Genomic DNA, 21559 nt, shown 5'->3' with positions numbered 1-21559 from the left:
AGGTAGGTAGTTAGATTTGGGGGTGGGGCAAAAAGAGAGGGTAGAAAAAAATGGTAGTGGAAAACTAGATATGATGGAGACTTTTGATTCAAAATGCACACTAGAGTAAAGTGTGCATACACTGGTTAAAAATAACATAGAAAAACACATTATATTATGGGAAATTGCTTTGCAAAAATGTGTAGTTTAGGCAAAATTGCATATAAGCAAGTTTGTGCAAGGAGAAATTTGCACTGGAATGCTTGTGAATTTTCATGAGGACTTAAAAAAAAACAAATTTGCAAACTGGTTTCGAAATGTGGAGAACCGAACTTAAGAATGGACAAATGAGAAACTGAGAGAAACAGAAAACTGGCAGGTTTGGCCATTTCTTTGGTTGACTTTTCTGGTGACTTTTGAGGGCGCTATAAGAGGCAGAGAGCTTTTATTTTTAATTTTCAGCAGTTAGAGACAGCAGCGCAGACACTTACTTTTAAACATTACTCCTCTGCCATTCCTGCCTTAACCAGTTTTTGTCCGCAGTTCCCATGGAGGCAGCAGTCCTCTGTCACGGGTCATCTCACCCCACATTTCATCTGAGGAAGGATGCTACTGTCCTCGTTCAGATGCATTGCAGGGCAAAATGGTCCCTAAGGGAGGAAGGCCGCCAGCCACCATGGGAAAGCAGCAGCAGAAACTGTTTAAAAGAAAGAGAGGAGTGGGATGAGTTTGCTTTAGTTATGTCACTGTGTGATTTTTGTGGACGAACACTTTTAGTACATTTGCTTCATTTTAATAGGCGTTTATTTATTTAAGGCATTTATATGGCGATTAACCATTAGCATTTCTAAGTGGTGTACATAAAAATAAACCACACAGAGAATAAAACTATAAAAAAATCATCATAAAACTGAGCATAAAACCTGAACACTACATTAAAATGCCTCCTGGAATAAGAAAGCCTTTGTCATATTCCTGAAGTTCAGCAAGGAACTTCTGCCTAACCTTAGTTGAGCAGAAGATCCACAGCTTTGGCCCCACAACACTGAACACAATATACAATGTTGTGCGCTGTCCCTTTAAATTGCTTCAGGAATCCTTTCGAGGTCCCCAAGTCACCCCCAATAACTCACACATCACACATCAATTTTGTTTAAGGTTTTTGGCATGGTTTTGGCCACAACTTTATTTAAATACACACATGTGAATGGTTGCTTAGGCATTGGTTACGACTATCTGTCCTTGCCCCAGGGACAGAACTGACTTCCGGATTCCAGTGGAAGCCAGTCAGGGAAACAATATTGGGGAGAAATGAAGCTGGGCATCAGTCTCTCACTTCTCACCCGCATGCTCCTGGGGGCTTGCACGGCCCAAGTCCGATGCCAGGGACAAGGACGAAAAGGATGGCAAGCCCCTGGATTCCTTTAACAGAATTCCCTCTCAGCAACACCATTGGAGGGGTAGGCACTTACCCCTCCACCAACCAATTTGAACCAATGCCTAACCACCAACCTTACAAGTTGTGACGATTTGCTACATAGTAGGCAAAACCCAAATGGCACCAGCCAATCAGCCAAATGGACAAAATTCCTACCAGGCCCCTGCCTCAAAAGCAGACGACCCCATGACAGGCATAGCAAGGTCAAGCAAACAACCCCCCCCCCAATTCAGGGAGGGTGGGCGGGTGATCCAGTGCAAGCAGCCAAGAGGACGCCCAAAGCTGGGCGTCCAGCATTTAAAACCTCTGTCCCTCCTCCAAATTGGAAACAAGAAAATCTCCCCAGTGTCCCAATTTAACCAATCCCTGCCTGGGTCTCTCCAAACATCCGCCCAGCAACAGTGGGGTGGCCTGTAGGCCCCCACCGCAACACGTGCTCTCAGTTAGGGAGAAGACACTTTGTTTGAGGCAGTATGTACATTTAATAGAGCTAATCCATTTTGAAAAAGAAGAAACCTCTGACCATGCTGCTTGGCTAACACCAAGGAAACTCAGGTTGGGCTGCTGGAATAAGTTAGGCCATTTGAGAAAACATGCATATGTCTTATTTTTGCATAACAGAGCCTGCTTCTAAGAACCAGCAGTCATTCATGGAGGCTGCCTTCTTGGGAGGATAGAATCAGTAACATTGGGAGAATGGTTACGCTTGGGAATTGACATTTTTGAGAAGGAAATAGCCAATCTGCAGAGAGGACACTGTGCCTAAAGGGAGAACGCCTCTGGCATTTATTTAGCTCTACCAATAGTTCCTTTGGAGAATAGCCTTATATTACAAGGGAAGAATCATTAAGGAAGCCTCGCAGCCCAAAGGGATTGTGAAACCATGGACTCCTCCACATGACCTATGTATTGAGCGCTCATCCTGATTTGCTTGCACAAAGCTTATGCAGAGGTTAGATGAGCTCCAGCCTTTATTGAGCGTCTATTTTGATTTGTTTATGGGGCAGTGTGCATTCATCCTGATTTGCTTGCAGAGTGTATATTTGGTTTCCCGTTAGCCATCCACGCATCCCACTCTCCAGTGCATCTCACACATCACTTTGCAAACCACAAAAAGTCCAGTTCTTCATTGCCAGGGTGACAGAGCCATTTAATCCACTTTAATTGTGCAAACCCAAAGTTCCAGTATGTGCTTACGTCCCTTCCACAAAATACTGACTGCCTGGAGGTATCCCTTGCCAGTTGCAGATACCCTAGATCTATGTCTGTGGCTGGCTGTGTGTATATGTACTTATTGTTGTTGTTTAGTCATTTAGTCATGTCTGACTCTTCGTGACCCCATGGACCAGAGCCCGCCAGGCACCCCTGGCTTCCACTGCCTCCCGCAGTTTGGTCAAATTCATGATGGTAGCTTCGAGAACACTGTCCAAACATCTCGTCCTCTGCCATCCCCTTTTCCTTGTGCCATCAATCTTTCCCAACATCAGGGTCTTTTCCAGGGAGTCTTCTCTTCTCATGAGGTGGCCAGAGTATTGGAGCCTCAGCTTCACGATCTGTCCTTCCAGTGAGCACTCAGCGCTGATTTCCTTCAGAATGGATAGGTTTGTTCTTCTTGCAGTCCATGGGACTCTCAAGAGTCTCCTCCAGCACCATAATCCAAAAGCATCAATTCTTCGGCGATCAGCCTTCTTTATGGTCCAGCTCTCACTTCCGTACATCACTACTGGGAAAACCATGGCTTTAACTATACGGACCTTTGTTGGCAAGGTGTCTCTGCTTTTTAAGATGCTGTCTAGGTTTGTCATTGCTTTTCTCCCAAGAACCTGTACTTATTACAGGTGTAGCAATAATAATTAATGGCAAGAATCACCTAGCCTCAGCAAAATGGTATTTACAGCCACTGTCTTACATGCTAATAGTTCACGGTTTCAGAAAAGCCTGGCTAGCAAAGCTAACGTTAACTGTCGGCCATCCTCTTAAGTTTCCATAATACAACTTCATAATATCAAGCTCTGCTTGGTCAAACCCAGCGTCCCTCCACTCCACAGCAAATGCTACATATCTTGGGTGATGTGGTTGGTGTGATATGAGGAATATTTAAAGGACACACAGACAATAATTTTGCATACACGGATCCCCATGTTAATGTCGGATTGTGTTGATAATGTGATGTCAGTTAAAATGTTATGGCTGAAAAATGTAAATAATGGTGTCTCTTTTGCATGATTATTGCCACCAGGGCAAGACTCTGGCATCTGGTTTTGTAAATGCAGTCCCACCTGATGCAGGCATCTTGCTCAAGCTTCGTAGGTCTGCATCTGGTCAGTCCCTGGTTGGGAGGCTGCCTGGGAACGCTGTTCATGTTGCTTTGAGTTCATTGACAGAAGAAGGGAAATGTATGGGTGATAAATACCTTGAAAAGTGCCACCCAGAGCATAACATGAGCAGCTCCTGCTGACTCAGGCCATTGGCCCATCTAGTCCAGCTTCCTGTTCTTACTGTGGCCAGCCAGACTCTCAGGGAAAGCCTGCAAGCAGGACCTGAGGACAAGCAAAACTCTGCCACCTGGAAACTGGCATTCAAAGGGATACTTCGCATAGTAATGATGTTCCCTGCAAATAGGTAATGGCTGCCTGATTAGCATAATTAGTGCATAGTTATCTCTCTTAGGTGCTCTTTGCAAATCCATGCATTGTGATTGGCCAGCCCCATTATTACCCAAATAGAGCACGTAGCTTTGAATAGTTATAGCATTGTGAACGGCTCAGTAGCCGCGCTGCAAATATGCTGATAATTCCTTTAACTGTCTAGTATAATCCTATCTTCCAGCCTTTCTGTCTCTTTAGGATCTGAAGGCACATTTGCCGCCTCAGCTTCTAGGCCACATTTAGGAGAAGAACCCCCCACAAAGAAATCTTAAGTGGATTTAAATAGTAATAAATACCAAGAAGGAAATTTGCCAAAAAAAAGAAGATGGGGGGAAAGGCATTAACCTGCATAATATGACCAAGCAATTAATTCTTTATCATTCTCCCCCCCCCCAACTTTTCTCTTCACTTTCTTCAAAATTTCTGTTAGGTTTCACATTACCTAGAGGGTGCTTAACTTTTGCCCTGTGCATTCTAGGCACAAGTCCATGCTTTCCTGGTCCATGTTCAAGAATGGCAGGGGAAGGCTGCTCTTTGCTGCTGAACTGGAGCAAACAGCAGTTGGAGCAAACAGTTTTTCTGCGGATAGCTCTTTACTCTGATTCAGTGCTAAAGAACAGACTTTTGCAGGGGGAGCGCCAAGGCAGGAAGAAAGGCTCTCAGGCATGGACCTTGGAAAGCCCGGATCTGTGCCAATAAATGCAAAGGTGAGTGCAGATGAGCTGAGAGTTGTCTTATATTTGGTTACACTCATGTCCACATTCAGAGCTGAGTGGCATGGCAGTGAAAGTGGACACCTAATAAGCACATAAGAGCCATACGGGGTCAGATCAAGATCCATCAAGCCAAGCATCTTGTTTTTCACAGCGGTAAACCAAATACTCCTAGGAAGTTGGTGGTGGTGGTGATTTGCTGTTTACAACTAAGTCTCAAAGCAACTTACAAATACAACGTGACTTAGACAAGTATTTGAAAGACAAAAATGCCATAAAGTTGACAAAACAGTAAAATGCAGACAAGCTAAAAGTATTTGACGTTCCAACATCAATGGCAAGGAAAACATTCTACTCCAGTAAAAGCTGAATGCCAGAACAGGCCATAAGTCGTCCCACGTTAATATCCAAAAATCTGGCAGAACAGGAACATATTTGCCTGGTGCCTAAAAGTGGACATTGTTGGCACCAGGTGCGTTTTCTTATTTATTATTTTACATACCGCTTGATTGTAATATTGTAAAACAACAACAACCTCAAGAAGAAGAAAACTCTGAAATTATCTGTAAAAGGAGTCAAAAACAACTATTTAAAACTTTCAGAAATAGTTGAGCTAAGAACTAGATTAAAATACACGTCAGCATTCCACGTTTATGGATAGGCTTGCCTAAACAAAGATTTTATTAGCAGGCACTGAAAAGAGTACAGTGGTACCTCAGGTTAAGAACTTAATTCGTTCTGGAGGTCCGTTCTTAACCTGAAACTGTTCTTAACCTGAGGTACCACTTAGCTAATGGAGCCGCCGTGCTGCCGCCACACAATTTCTGTTCTCATCCTGAAGCAAAGTTCTAACCCGAGCTACTATTTCTGGGTTAGCGGAGTCTGTAACCTGAAGCGTCTATAACCTGAAGCGTCTGTAACCCAAGGTACCACTGTACAGTGAAGGCACATGCCTTCTGTCAACAATCAGGGAGTTTCAAAGTGTGGATGCTGACACACTGAAAGATTTATTTCAGTGGAACAAGTATTATGTGGCAACTGTAAGCAGTGCCAGGTCAAAGCAGTTGAGATGAGGGATGGGATAAGGCCATGTTGCGAGTAAACTGGTCCCAAGCTGTTAAGGGCTTCCTACAGTACTGGTAAAAACCTTTAACTTGGCCTGGTAAGAAATCAGCAGGTCTCTGAGCACAGGTGTTATTTGCTGATGGGGTCTCGCTCCTGTCAGCAACTGTGCTGCAAGCGTTCAGCTTCTGGATTAAGCATAAGAGAAGCCCCGCGTAGAGCGCATTGTAGAGATCCAATCTTGAAAGCAACCGCAGCATGAGAGCATCCCACAATTTTGCAACTTCAACCCACGATGAGCAACTTTCAGCTGAAGGTACTTCGCCACCGGATCTCTTGTCTTCATATCCAAAGCACGTGATGAGCAGAAAGATCCTGGCCCATCCTGCAAGCCAGCATTGTTTGAAAGAAGACCTACAATCCTTAAATCTGGGACAAGGGGGTGAGTAATATTCTTGTGCATTGAGAACATTGATCATTTTAAAGCAGCTGTGATTTTTTTCATTCTCGGCTTCCCGTTTTTCATTTTGATGCATATGACAGTTTATTTATTTTGTTATTTTTTCCAGGCTACGGTGGTATGGAGGCTTCCTTCGGTGAAATTGATAGGAATGGGGCTTGGAGGAGACCACAATGGGTTAAACGCCTGGGCTTCTTTCTTCCTTTGTTTTGAGAGATTGTCTGCAGAGTATAACCAGCTTGTTGCGACTGCCTCCTGCTATTTTTGCACAGATTATATTAAAGTTCACCGTTCTTATATCAGCATCCCGTGTCATTTATCCAAGGGATTCCGTGTCAAAGTGAAAGCTGTGCCAATGAATTCAGGAGCATTGCAAAGCGCTGCCGTCTTCCCACGAGGCCGGCTGGATCCATTCCTTGCCGTCACTTGAACTCGCTGCAATACATCTGTGGGACATAATTAAATGCAATAAATAGGAGAAAGCCCTTGGCACCAGCCTGCCAGGTTGCTGCTTGAACATTTCCATGCCTAGAAAACATGTCATCCCATCTTCTCACACCCCCTGGAATGCCCAGCCATTGCACCAGGGCATTCGAGATAAGACATAGGCACCAACCCTGGATTTCTTCGGCTTCGTAGCATTAGCTGTATAGGAAATGCAGTTACTCCTTACTGAGCACCATTGATTCTGCAGAAGTAAACAGCCATCCAGCCATCACCACCAGTGTGGTGCAGCTTTGAGAGACAGAATGGTATTTTGCTTAAAGCAAAACGATCCCACAAAATGACTAATAGCTCAGTTGTTTTCATGTGTTTCTTGCTGCAATGGCATTCCCTGCAACTCACACTGATGTGGCTAGAACTTGTGCATAGGAAGTTGCTTTCCACTGATACATTCACCCTGGGATTGTCTAAACATGGATGAGGAACCTGTGGCCCTTCAGGTGTTATTGGATTCCATCTCCCATCAGCCCCAGCTAGCTTGGCCAATGATCAGGGATGAAGGGAGTTGTCGTCGAACTATTCTGACTGGCAGTGGTTCTTCGGGGCAGAGGTCTGTCCTATCACCAGCTTCCTAATCCTTTTAGCTGGAGATACCCGAGATAGGGGACGCGGGTGGTGCTGTGGGTTAAACCACAGAGCCTAGGACTTGCTGATCAGAAGGTTGGCAGTTCAAATCCCCATAATGGTGTGAGCTCCCGTTGCTCAGGCCCTGCTCCTGCCAACTTAGCAGTTCGAAAGCATGTCAAAGTGCAAGTAAATAAATAGGTACCGCTCCAGCAGGAAGGTAAACAGGAAGGTAAAAATAGATTACCCTTGTGCTCCCTTCCAATTCTACAAGTCTGATTCTACCACCCAAATGAAGCTCGCAGATGAGTGGTGGTCCATGGACCACAATTTGGGAATCCCTGTTTTAGTGCATTTTTAATTTTTAAAATTTTAATTTAATGAATTCATATACCACCCTTTACCTGGAGGTCTCAGGGCGGTTGACAGAATAAAGATATAAGATACATAATACATAATCAAAATAAAAACAATGCAATAGCCCTCCCCCCAAAAAAACACATTTTAAAAGGGCATTGGATGTCAAACAAATCAACCAAAGGCCTGATTAAAAAGGCACATTTTTGCCTGGCACCTAAAGGTGTATAATGAAGGGGCCAGGTGAACTTCCCTGGGGAGAGTATTCCATAGACAGGGAGCCACTTCAGAGAAGGCCCTGTTCTCGTATTGCCACCCTCTGGACCTCCCAAGTAGGAGGCACTACTACACACACACACACACACACACACACACACACACACACATATATATATATATATATATATATATATATATATATATATATATATGCAGGTTTTGGTGTCCTCGGGTGTCTTCCCGTGTAAAAGTTGGGGTGTCTAGGCGACGTTTCGACGAGGTCTCACTCGTCATCTTCAGGCTGGTGCTTTCGGCTTCTTGTTACTGGAACAGAGCAGGATCTCAGTGTTTGAGTTCCTATAAATACTGTTGAGGGGGTGTGGTGTATAGCCTCCAATGTTCTGGGCAGAGAGGAAGTTCCCAGGCTAGTGTGCCTTTTCTTCTTTTGTTCCTTAATTACTTGAGGGATATCTTGAGTGATTTCTTGAGTGATATCCTGAGTACCACTTAGGTGGGTCATTAGGTGTGGATTAGTTGCTAAAGTCTTTGTGTCTTGACCTCTTGAACTTTGTGAAGAGTTTTTCTGAGAAGATGGCTGTACTGCACTTAGTTGTGCTCTGGCTTGGCTTCGTGTATAGGGGCGAGCTGTGGTTTTGTGGCCTGTGTCAGCCAGATCTGTGTAGGGATTGCAGGGGGGTGCAGCATCCGGAGGTGCCACCATGGTTTGGCTACTGGATGGTGTCTGTAATTTATCTGTGGGATCCCTGCAATCCCTACACAGATCTGGCTGACACAGGCCACAAAACCACAGCTCGCCCCTATACACGAAGCCAAGCCAGAGCACAACTAAGTGCAGTACAGCCATCTTCTCAGAAAAACTCTTCACAAAGTTCAAGAGGTCAAGACACAAAGACTTTAGCAACTAATCCACACCTAATGACCCACCTAAGTGGTACTCAGGATATCACTCAAGAAATCACTCAAGATATCCCTCAAGTAATTAAGGAACAAAAGAAGAAAAGGCACACTAGCCTGGGAACTTCCTCTCTGCCCAGAACATTGGAGGCTATACACCACACCCCCTCAACAGTATTTATAGGAACTCAAACACTGAGATCCTGCTCTGTTCCAGTAACAAGAAGCCGAAAGCACCAGCCTGAAGATGACGAGTGAGACCTCGTCGAAACGTCGCCTAGACACCCCAACTTTTACACGGGAAGACACCCGAGGACACCAAAACCTGCATTCCTGTACCCGTGAAAATCTACGAAAGCATATATATATATATATATATATATATATATTGCAATTTCCCCATACATAGTAAATGCTGAATGCTAATTTCATTAATATGTGCACTTTTATGTACACACCCAAGTACAGGGTTTCCCAAACTTGGGTCTCCAGCTGTTTTTGGACTACAACTCCCATCATTCCTAGCTCCCAGGACCAATGGTCAGGGATGATGGGAGTTGTAGTCCAAAAACAGCTGGAGACCCAAGTTTGGGGAACACTGGACTAGTATTATGCATTTTTGTACAAATTTTTTGGTTGCATCAGAAAATTTGGTGAAGCGTGAATTTTGAAGGATAGCAGTATTTTGGTTCACATGCTTTTTCAGGAAGTACAAATTATATGGGTTCATATTAAAATGCAAAGTGAACCAAATCGCTCCATCCCTAACTATCAATGAATCCAGACAATACAGACTCAGTATAAGATATTTTGATCATTATCATTCTCTCACACGTTCCTCTCATTGGCTCATTTTCCTGCTGGGTCGCAGTTTGGTGGGAATTCCGCAAGAAATGGCTCCGTCTAAGACAGGCTGTAGCAAATATGGTTTTCCCCCAAAGTTTGTTTGTTGTATCTACAAAATTTTAATGCTACTAATCCTATGTAAATTGTCCACCACTGCTGACGGCAAAGAGGAGATGAAAAGGCCAGCGACATTAAGCATCATTAGAATAAGAATCATGTATTCCTCACAGGCGAGATGCACATAATTAGAAATTAGAAAAAGGTCAGATCTTGCCATTATCAACTCAATCAGCTGCTGAGTGCCACACAGTCAATTAATTCAGCATCTGTATTTTTTACAACCCCGCGCACGTATTCCATTGGACTGTAACTCTTTATCCGGACAGATATACTGCTCAGCGAAGCAGGGACATAAAATGAGAGACCCCAAGCAAATGAGCTGAGATAATTGAGAGATTTATTTTACATACACACACATGTATATGTCAAGTCTTCGTGCCTTTGCCCTTGAATGCTGACTTTCAGGAAAGCAGATAGTTGGATGGACGCGCCGGGCTGACAGAGCATTCCTTGAGGACTTTTATTATTATCATTCGTTTATGTTACTTATTACATTTTTTATCTTGCCCCTTCCTCCCAAGGAGCTCAGGGTGGCCTCCGGCTTGCATTTCATTCTCACAACAAGCCTGCGAAGTAGGATAGGTTGAAGCAGGCTTCCTTAACTTTGGCCCTCCAGATGTTTTTGGCCTACAACTCCCATGATCCCTAGCTAGCAGGACCAGTGGTCAGGGATGATGGGAATTATAGTCTCAAAACATCTGGAGGGCCGAGGTTGAGGAAGCCTGGGTTGAAGGATGGTGATTGCTGATTTGAAACCAGCACTCATTCCAGTCCAGCACTCAATTTGCTCAATAAGTGTGTGTGTGTGTGTGTGTGTGTGTGTGTGCTAAATAGAATGTGTGAGACAACCTGTTTGTTCAGAAAAAGCTGTCACTACTGCTTCTTCTCCACTCCTCCCAGGGCAAGATGGTCCTTCAGTTTCTTTCCTCCAACTTTATTGGTCAGACTATTTTCCCATGTAGTCATTAAAATTAAAATAATGCTTACCCCAAAAAAATTAAAAATACTATACACAAATTTTATACAACTTGATGTTGCCTTTCTTTTCTTTTCTTTTTTTGGTGATGCAAATCCTCTTTTCCGGCAACGCATTAATGTGAATCCTAAGTGGGAGGCAACGAATTGAATGCCTCAACCTGCGAAATTTCATGGATTCTTAAAAAGTGCATAGGGTGACCTTTGAAGCATGTTTAAAGCACAAGCCGCCTCCCCCACAAATAACCCTGGGAACTGTAGTTTATCCCCCACAGAGCAGCAGTTACCAACACCCTTAACAAACTATAGTCCCAGTGTACAGTGTGAATACGACCAAAGTATGTGTGTTGGGAGACAGACAGATAAAAATCCAAGGTTGCATTCAGCTAACCTCTACTAAGGGTAGATCCACTAAAAATTAGCCATGTCTATTAATTTCAGGCTAGACAGCATCTTAAAAAGCAAAGACATCACCTTGCCAACAAAAATCTGTATAGTTAAAGCTGTGGTTTTCCCAGTAGTGATGTATGGAAGTGAGAGCTGGACCATAAAGAAGGCTGATCACCGAAGAATTGATGCTTTTGAATTATGGTGCTGGAGGAGACTCTTGAGAGTCCCATGGACTGCAAGAAGATCAAACCTATCCATTTTGAAGGAAATCAGCCCTGAGTGCTCACTGGAAGGACAGTTCCTGAAGCTGAGGCTCCAATGCTTTGGCCAGCTCATGAGAAGAGAATACTCCCTGGAAAAGACCCTGGTGTTGGGAAAGATGGAGGGCACAAGGAGAAGGGGACAACAGAGGATGAGATGGTGGGACAGTGCTCTTGAAGCTACCAGCATGAGTTTGACCAAACTGCAGGAGGCAGAAAGACAGGAGTGCCTGGCGTGCAATGGTCCAGGGGGTCACGAAGAGTCGGACACGACTAAACAACAACAACATTAATTTCAGGAGGTCTTCTCCAAGTATGAGTAGCATTGAGTGCAACCTGTAAAAGACAGGTTGATACTACCGATCTGTATTGCAGGTGGGGAAAATTTTAGGCTCATCCAATTGAACTGCGATCACCAATGTGTGGGTCCTTTTGGACCCTGAAGAGGGCAGAACGGGGGCAAGGTGGGCTGTCACAGTGCATGGCACTCTTATGCACACTTCGCCAATGCCCTTGGGGGTTGGGAGTGGAACCCCATGTGAAATAGTCGTCACCTGTCCTGGATTCCCATGTGAATGTTCTGGGGTGCCCGTGAGCTAGTGATTCTTGGATCTGGCTCCAGAAAGGGCCTGTAGTCAGTGGTTTTCTTGGGGGGGGGGTGCCAGTACTGCATACCCTTGCAGATTTTAATTTGTCCAGATTTTAATTTGTCTGATTTAATTTTACAATGTTTTTAAATTAATTGATGCCTGTTTTTATGTGTACTGTGTTATTTATATGATGTTAGCTGCTTTGAGCCCAGCTCTGGCCAGGGAGGGCATGGGGTGGGGTACAAATAAATTTATTATTATTATTATTATTATTATTATTATTATTATTATTATTATTATGTGCCCCCCAGAAAAAAGCCCTGCCCATAGTCATCATTTCCTGCTTTCTACCGAATCATGCATGTACACACATACAACTGAATCACAGACACTCCCTTTCCAAAATCCAAAATGGCAACCGTGCTATCATGGTTTCTATAGGAAAGGCATGAACTCACACACACTCCCTTTCCAAAATCCAAAATGGCAACCGTGCTATCATGGTTTCTATAGGAAAGGCCCAGGAAGCAGTACTGCTCCTAAAGGTAAAGGGACCCCTGACCATTAGGTCCAGTTGCGGACGACTCTGGGGTTGCTGTGCTCATCTCACTTTATTGGCCGAGGGAGCCAGCGTACAGCTTCCGGGTCATGTGCCCAGCATGACTAAGCTGCTCCTGGCAAACCAGAGCAGCGCTCAGAAACGCTGTTTACCTTCCTGCCGGAGTGGTACCTAATTATCTACTTGCACTTTGGCATGCTTTCAAACTGCTAAGTTGGTAGGAGCAGGGACCGAGCAACAGGAGCTCACCCCGTCTTGGGGATTCAAACCGCCGACCTTCTGATTCGCAAGTCCTAGGCTCTGTGGTTTAACCCACAGCGCCACCCATGTCCCTCTAGTACTGCTCCTACATCCTGCCACAGGCATCCCAGTTCACCCCATCTGCGTCACTTTGCTCCTTCCTGTCATCTGTAAAAAATGAACAATGGTGTATAGGAGTGCTTCAGCAGTTCCAATTCAAGGGAGAAGCCCCATCCAAGCTGCAGCTGCAACAGACTCCCAGGAGTTTGGGGGGGGGGGGAGCAGTGTCATCACTTTAATCTCAAGAATTCTCTAGAGTAGAACAGGGAACGAGAGGAATTTGCCCCCTATCTGATCCTGGGTTGCTATGCTTCTGATTAACCTTTTTTTCTTTCTGTGTTTGTCAATTCCCCCATACACACACACACACACCCGTGCCCTTTCCTCCTGCCTCCCTTCTGTCTTTGTGATTCGATTTGGAAAGCCTTCAGTGTGCATTAGGAGAGATGAACACCTCCTTATCTTCAGGTCGTCCTCATCACTGCCCAGCTCTTCCGCTGCTTCTTTCCCTGAGGGTAGACACCCGTTGGCAAAGAGCAAAAAGGGGGTGTCCCTGTTTGTGCTGGACTCCTTCCCTAATTGTACCATGGCAAGCTCATCCCAAGTTAATTTGCATAGTCATCTTACCCATGAGCAGCCTGTGACTAATAGTTTGTAAAGGTGGCCACTAAAATTAGCAAGTTGAAAAAGTGCTTTGAAATTTAAAGACTCTTTGTTACATAAAAAAGCAGATTTATTGCCCTGTGGTGAATAGCTGGGATTTTATATATTATTCAAGATTTTGAGCCGGGGCTGTAAAACGTACGGTCTCAGTTCCATGCATGGAATGTTTTATGTGTAAATTTTTTAACATTTATGGGGTATATTTTACTGAGGCCAAGGCTTTGCTCAAGGGAGAGCTTACAGGCATGTTTCCACTCTCCAGCCTTGTTAGGCAGAGTGGCCAGTTGAGAATAATCAGGGACGCTTTTGCATAGAACACTTACAGCTGGGTCCCAAAAGCACTGCAGGAGCGAGATGCTGAGTTTTGCAAATGGAGCTTCTGGTGTTTTTGGCCTGCTTAGGCGACAGAAACATCCATTTTAAAACATGGATGCAATACCTGGTTCAGATCAATGGGAAACCATGGTTGCCTGCCATACAAGGGAGCCATGAAAGAGCATGCTCTCTGCTCCCCTTCCCTTCTCTTTCGCGCGCCAAACATCTTTGCTTCCAGTTTTAAACTGGAATTTAAGTGCAATTCCCCCAACATGTCCAAACTCGAGAAAGGAAGCATGGTTTGTTAAAGCTATAGTTTAGGAGCCAGCTGGAGTCAGAAACCGTGGTTTGATTCTGGCTTGCTCTTACTGACTATTGTTTAAACCAGGGATGACTGAACATGTAATCCTCCAGGAGGCTTTTGTGGTCCCCTGAGATTCTTCCAAAATTTATTTTGAAATTAGGAAGTTATAAATCACTTCCAGTATTTGTTGCCCTTCAAATGCCCCCCTTTTCCATTTTGATCCAGCTAAGTTATAAAAAAAATGTCCAGTGGCACCTTAAGGTAATGGTAAAAGGACCCCTGACCATTAGCTCCAGTCGTGACTGACTCTGGGGTTGCGGTGCTCATCTTGCTTTCTGGCCGAGGGAGCCAGCGTATTATTCTGGGTCATGTGGCCACCATGACTAAGCCGCTTCAGGTGAACCAGAGCAGCGCAAGGAAACGCCGTTTACCTTCCCGCCGGAGTGGTACCTATTTATCTACTTGCACTTTCATGTGCTTTCAAACTGCTAGGTTGGCAGAAGCAGGGACCAAGCAACGGGAGCTCACTCCGTCATGGTGATTCGAACTGCCGACCTTCTGATCGGCAAGTCTTAGGCTCTGTGGTTTAACCCACAGCACCACCCGCGTCCCTCTGTGGCACCTTAGAGACCAACTAAGTTTGTTCTTGGTATAAGCTTTCATATGTATGCACACTTCTTCAGATACCGATTTTTTATATTTTTATATATATATTGACTGTGTCAGACTAATACGGCTACCTACCTGCAGCTAAATTATACTCAGAGTAGACCGTTTGACATTAATGAACCTAAGTTAGCCATGTAGATTAATTTCAGTAGGTCTACTGACTAGAACTAGCATTTGATACAGTCTATAGCCTTTTCAGTTACTGCACCTATGTTTGCAATCTACTGCTGAGAATGGATCAGATTGCTCCTATGAACATCTTGGCTGCGCTCTAAAGAGTGCCTTCAAGGAGTTGACTCAAACCAACCAAATTCAATCCTAACTGAGTTTCACTGGAAGCAGCATCTGTATTCTCAGAGACTTTCCAACTGTAGATAGAAAATAATGGTATGTTATTTTTATTTTTTTCTTTATTGGGTTTATATACCGCCCTGTACCTGGAAGTCTCAGGGTTAGTTCACAGAACAAAATCAAAATATAAAACCACAAAATATATAATCAAAATAAAAACAACAACCCAATAACCCCCCCCCCAAAAAACCCACATTTTAAAAGGGCATAGGACTAATAGTATAAATAATATTCTTTGGTGGTTCTCTTGCAGCCATAGAACTCCTTCACCCTGGAGAGTTGCCAAACACTAGACTACTTTTACAAGCACTATTAGACATGTTCCCTCATGGTACCTTTTAGTGGATTAGTATTTTATGAATGAGGGACGCGGGTGGCGTTGTGGGTTAAACCACAGAGCCTAGGACTTGCCGATCAGAAGGTCGGCGGTTCAAATCCCCGCGACGGGGTGAGCTCCCATTGCTCAGTCCCTGCTTCCTGTTCCGGAAGACCATTCGAGCTCCAAAACGTCCGAAAACTGAGGCACAAAGGGCTGTCTGCAAATACAATTGAGAAAATTGAAAAAACACACAGCGGAAGCTGTTCAACTTCCGAGGCACTTTCAAAAACGGAAGCGTTTACTTCCGGGTTTTCAGCATTCAGGGGATGTGGTTGCGCTGTGGGTTAAACCACAGAGCCTAGGACTTGCCGATCAGAAGGTCAGTGGTTCGATTCCCTGCGATGGGGGGAGCTCCTGTTGCTCGGTCCCTGCTCCTGCTAATCTAGCAGTTCAAAAGCAGGTCAAAGTGCAAGTAGAAAAATAGGTACCACTCCGGCGGGAAGGTAAACGGCGTTTCCGTGTGCTGCTCTGGTTTGTCAGAAGCGGCTTAGTCATGCTGGCCACATGACCTGGAAGCTGTACGCCGGCTCCCTCGGCTAATAAAGCGAGATGAGCGCCGCAACCCCAGAGTCAGTCACGACTGGACCTAATGGTTCCCTTACCTTTTTATTTTATGAATGAGAGAGTGTGCACCTTTGCTTCAAACACGTAGTTCTAACTTCTGAAGTTCACTGTCTTTCTAAGTGTGGCTGGGCTGCATTTCACAAACATTAATTATCAGTGAGGAAGGGATATGCCAGAATTGTTAATCACTATGGAAACTAGAACTTTCTGGATACCTTACAGCAGGTATGGATAACCTGTGGCCATTCAGATGTTGGGTTGCAACTCCCATCAGCCCTAACCAGCATGACCAATGGTCAGAGATTATGAGAGTTGGAATCCAGGGGCATCTGGATGGCCACAGATTTCCCACTCCTGGTTCACTGATTTTATCATCATCATCATATAATAATAATATTTTTTTAAAAAATTATATCCCACCCAACTGGCTGGTTGCCCCAGCCATTTTGGGCAGCTTCCAACACATAAAAACATAATAAAACATCAAACATTAATAGTAGCAATCTGATTCAATACAAAAAAACTCACAATATCTTTAAAATAAACAACTTATATCAAATAAAGCAATATTCAGCAATCCATTTTAAAATATAGTCATACCTCGGCTCCCGAACACCTTGGGAGTCTAACGTTCCAGCTCCCAAACGACCAAAAACCGGAACTGTGTGTTCTGGGTTTTGAACTTTTTTTGGAAGCCAAACGTCCAGCACGGCTTCCGCTATTGTTTCCAGTGCGCCTGCGCAATTGGGAACCAATTGGAAGCCGTGCCTTGGTTTTCAAACTTTTTGGAAGTCAAACAGACTTCCAGAACAGACTCCGTTTGACTTCCGAGGTACGTCTGTAACAGTAAACAGTAAAATTAAATATCAGCAAGTAATAATTTAGCAGTTTACTACTATCGGTTACAATAAAGAATTACTAAACAGTAAAAACAACGGCAAGTCACAATGCATAAACATAAAAAGCCAGGAAACACAACTTATAAAATGATTTTTAAATCCTTGTTAGTATATGTTTAGGTCACTAGTAGGGCTGCCACTGGGTTAAATAAACATTGGTAAATAACCAAGAGTTTTATTTAGTTCAATTTGCCTATGAAAAAAGATAGTTCTGAAGAAAATTATATACTTTGGTTTAAGATGATACACTGAGGTGCCTCAATAGGCCTCTTCATAAAAGATGCATTTTATCTTGCTCATGAGAGGGGGAACCTATTCTAAGATGGTCTTGTCTTTTGCCGTTTCTATCAGTACTTGTGTTGTAGAAATAAATAAATTCCGTTTGCTAGGCAATTAATCAGGCAGGAGGCTTGTTAATCCATAAGAATATTCCAGCTGTTTAATGCACCCAATGAATGTATACATTTTGGCAACCCTGGTTGCTACGCTTATCTTTTTGAATGTGATGGTGAATGCTTTCTATCGTTGGACTGACCCTCTGCTCTCTTCGGTTTCTTCTTCATCCCCAGATGGTGAAAGCCATTCAGGTCCTGAGAATTCACCTCCTGGAGCTGGAAAAAGTGAATGAATTGTGCAAGGACTTTTGTAACCGTTACATCACCTGCCTCAAAACTAAGATGCACAGCGACAACCTACTCAGGAATGACCTCGGGGGTCCTTACTCCCCAAACCAGGCCTCCATAAATCTACACACACAGGTAATAATTGAAAAATGTTCAATGTAACACGACTCCTTAAAGAATTTCAGGGTTTCTTCAAGCTGTTTCGTATTTTCTACTGTAGAAAAGTTAGCATTTAATTCATTTTTTCTTTTCTTTTGTGGACTGGCAAAAGATCTTAGAGAAACGTGGATATTTCCAGGCATCAGAGAGATGAAGCTATGGTATTTAAAACTCTGCACCAGGGTGAGCCAAATCCTGCTCTAAGAGAAACTGATTTATGCAACCTGTATAAATAGCATTCCCTGGTCTGAGCAGTGTTATTGGGTAACTATGACTGAGGATTGATTCTGTTTCTGATAGTCAATGGAAGGGGCACTGAAGCACTTTTCCCTGATCACAGGAAATCCTACTGAGTCCCCAGCCTTATCCCCAGCTTCTGAGACTTCACCCAGCCGCCCTCCGGCAGAACTTCCCAAACTGGAGTTACTTTAAAAGAGAAGGAGAAAAGCAGAGAATCTCAGAATTAACTATAACTGAGGTTGGTGGGTGTTAGATTAAGATTTGCTGGTAGAATGGCTATTTCAGTAAAAGGACTGCAAAGTAGCTTCCAAACAAATTCCTGGACTCAGAATTTTTGAATTCTAAGTGTACGGCTCTGTTTGGTGGGTTTGGGGGATTCTAGCAAAAGGGGGGAGAGAATTCGAGTTCACAAGCCTGATGTTTGTCCACCTCTGTCCCATGGGGCTTGTGAACGCGGGATTTGGACTAGTAAATTGGAGAGGGCGATCTCTTACAATGTGACATTTCTGGTTGTATTCAGCTTAGATTCCATCAGCACACCAATTTTTCCATGTGCAATGGAATGTTCTTCCCCTATCCTCTCTCTGTGCATCCACTAAATATGTTCATGGGGTCTGCTAATCCTCCAGAACAGATTTGGGGATAGCTTGGGACATCCATGAAGGGGGGGGGGGAATTCCCTTGGACTAACGCTCATCCTTGAAAAAGATTAGTGCAACATGACCCTTCATTTCAGCACTGTTATGTTTCAGTACGATTTTTCACAGTGTCAACATTATATGACCCGTTCCCTATTCTGCTTTGGCTGCTGTGGTTCTTAGAAGGTTTGTCTGTGCCTAGATAGCCCTGTTCAGAAGGAACACTCTCTCACATGTTGAATTAACATGCAATCAGAGAACAAAGCTTCACCACCAACATTATGCACACCACGCAGATGTGTGCAGAGAGGAAGTCTGGGCACATACGGCGTTGGTGTATTTAGGCATTCACTTGAACATGTGAACACTCGAAGTTTGGGCAGAGGTAGGGGGCTGCACACAAGCCCTGGCTGCTACATCCTGGAGCAGGTTACACCTCCCCTCAATCTTAGGTTGAGCAGGAAACATCTGCAGGAAGCGTCTACCCATATTTGCTGAAATGCAAGCAATTGCATGGAAGGTTCTACCCGTGTTCAAGAGAACACAAGCTGGAAGATATCTTGCAGATCTATCGTGCTGAATGCCAAGATAGCCAGTAACTGAGCATGCACAGGGATGTTGGGGGAAGTGTTTGTGTGTACACCCCTGCCATCCTGCCCACAGATACAGAGTGCACGCGTTCAGGAAAATGCACTGGTGTCAGGGGGAGAAAGCTGATGTGCATGGGATTGAAGCTAAATTAATCAACAGAGCCTGGCTCCTCACTCATATGTTGTTTTGACATGTGAGCAATGCTTTTTTTCATTAAAAAAAAAGATGTTTAGGGGTACTCTCATTTTCCTACTCATATTGAAATACTGCCCCTCAATGAGGCCAAACGTAGATTCACAAAATGTTTAGGGTGTGCGTACCCCTGTGTACCCCCCCAAAAAAGCACTGTGTGTGAGCACTTCTAAACAGGACTTCCCTGTACTAGCTGTTGTTGCTGGCATCTGACTCGAGAGGCAATGGAGTGCGCCTCTGAAGGTGAAGTCAAGTCACCGCGGAATCACAGCGCCTGCTGGGGCTGCAGAGATTGGTCATTCATAACTGTTGCCTCCTGCATTTATTTTAATTTTAATTTTAATTTTTTTGCTGCATTAGCAGCACCAAAGCAGCCTCTCTGGGGCACAAGCCTGGGCAGTGTCTCTGAAGGTCCTGGGTTCCCCAGATGATAAGAACTCCCCCCCCCCCCCGGCCTTGCTGATGTGGTCCAAAGGAAAACAGAGCAATATGCTTGGCTGCAGGAGTTGCCAGAAGGAGGCGAACAAGACACCATCCAACTCTCTTAGGGACTCCAGTCTGGATTTGTGTAGGGTTTGCTCCTTAGCCTTTTCTCCCGAATATGTCCTGCAAGGCAGCAGATATGGTTTTTTCGTAGGGGTTTACTCCCAAACTCTTTCTCGGGAATCAGTATAGCCCCAAGGCAGAGGAGGTTTAGAATCAGAGTTTCCTTCTCCTAAATAGGCTACCTTCCCAGGTTGATCTCGCTTTACTGGCCAAGGGAGCTGGCGTACAGCTTCTGGGTCATGTGGCTAGCATGACTAAGCCGCTTCTGGCGAACCAGAGCAGCGCACGGAAACACCGTTTACTTTCCCGCTGAAGTGGTACCTATTTATCTACTTGCACTTTGACATGCTTTCGAACTGCTAGGTTGGCAGGAGCAGGGACCGAACAACGGGAGCTCACCCCGTCGCGGGGATTCAAAGCACCAACCTTCTGATCGGCGAGTCCTAGGCTCTGTGGTTTAACCCACAGCACCACCTGCGTCCCAGCATAATAATCTGTACTGCAGCACTTTTAGCAGAATTTTAGCTGAACATGGGAATTAATTTATATCAGGTCAGATCATACCTGAAGTCTTTCCCACCACCTGCTATCTGATGCTTTCAAAGAACAACAACAGAAGCTTGAACCCAGGGCCTTCTGCAACTGAAGCACTTGCTCTGATGGTCCCTCCACAAATATTAGCTATAATCCTGATATTCTAGGTATCACCTGAATGTTCTCATTATGAAAGCTCGAACTCACCTCTCTGCTCCTGAGTACCGTTTACTCCGATGCTTTTATAAGTCTACCCATGAATGCTGCCTTATTTCTGACTTGCTTACAAGTATGGTTAATGAGGCATGTAATGTGGGAAACAGCCCTTTTTAATTCAAATCATCGCTCCCAGAAATGCAGTAGCTTAATTTGAATGATCTGGTGGATATGCAGTTACCTGTCCTTGTATTCAGTCCTAAAGAGGAGCACTATTGAATGTCTATCATTATTTTTGCATTATAATTTTGGGGCTCTTCCTTCTATACCAGAAGTAGTATTCCCTCCCCACCCACCCCCTCACCCCGGCAAGGAGGACCACATTCTCTTGGGGTAACGTGGGTGGCTCTGTGGGTTAAACCACAGAGCCTAGGACTTGCCGATCAGAAGGTCGGCGGTTTGAATCCCCATGACAGGGTGAGCTCCCATTGCTCGGTCCCTGCTCCTGCCAACCTAGCAGTTCGAAAGCACGTCAAAGTGCAAGTAGATAAATAGGTACCACTCCGGCGGGAAGGTAAACGGCATTTCCGTGCGTTGCTCTGGTTTGCCAGAAGCAGCTTAGTCATGCTGGCCACATGACCTGGAAGCTGTACACCGGCTCCCTCGGCCAATAAAGCGAGATGAGCGCTGCAACCCCAGAGTCGGTCACAACTGGACCTAATGGTCAGGGGCCCCTTTACCTTTACCTTTACATGCCAGCAGTAGAGATTTTGAAGAATTGCTGTGCATTTCCATTCAACGTGGGAGCTGAAATTGACACCATTTGCACATTTGTCT

At 44.5% G+C, this 21559-nt stretch overlaps 1 protein-coding gene across 7 annotated transcripts in view; it reads left to right on the top strand.

Annotated features, from left to right (window-relative positions):
* The window catches only part of PKNOX2 (PBX/knotted 1 homeobox 2), a 440472-nt gene that overhangs the window by 346198 nt on the left and 72715 nt on the right, over nt 1-21559 (top strand). For all 7 annotated transcript variants that reach the window (XM_081891021.1, XM_081891017.1, XM_081891018.1 and 4 more), the window contains one exon: nt 17613-17801. In XM_081891021.1, coding sequence (XP_081747147.1) covers nt 17613-17801 — 189 coding nt within the window. The remainder of the gene's footprint in view (nt 1-17612; nt 17802-21559) is intronic.

The sequence above is a fragment of the Podarcis melisellensis genome, assembly GCF_964234715.1.
Source record: "Podarcis melisellensis genome assembly, chromosome: 15".
NCBI classification, from domain to species: Eukaryota; Metazoa; Chordata; class Lepidosauria; order Squamata; family Lacertidae; genus Podarcis; species Podarcis melisellensis.
The sequence above is the reverse complement of the archived record's forward strand: the minus strand, read 5'-3'. Positions and strand labels throughout refer to the sequence as shown.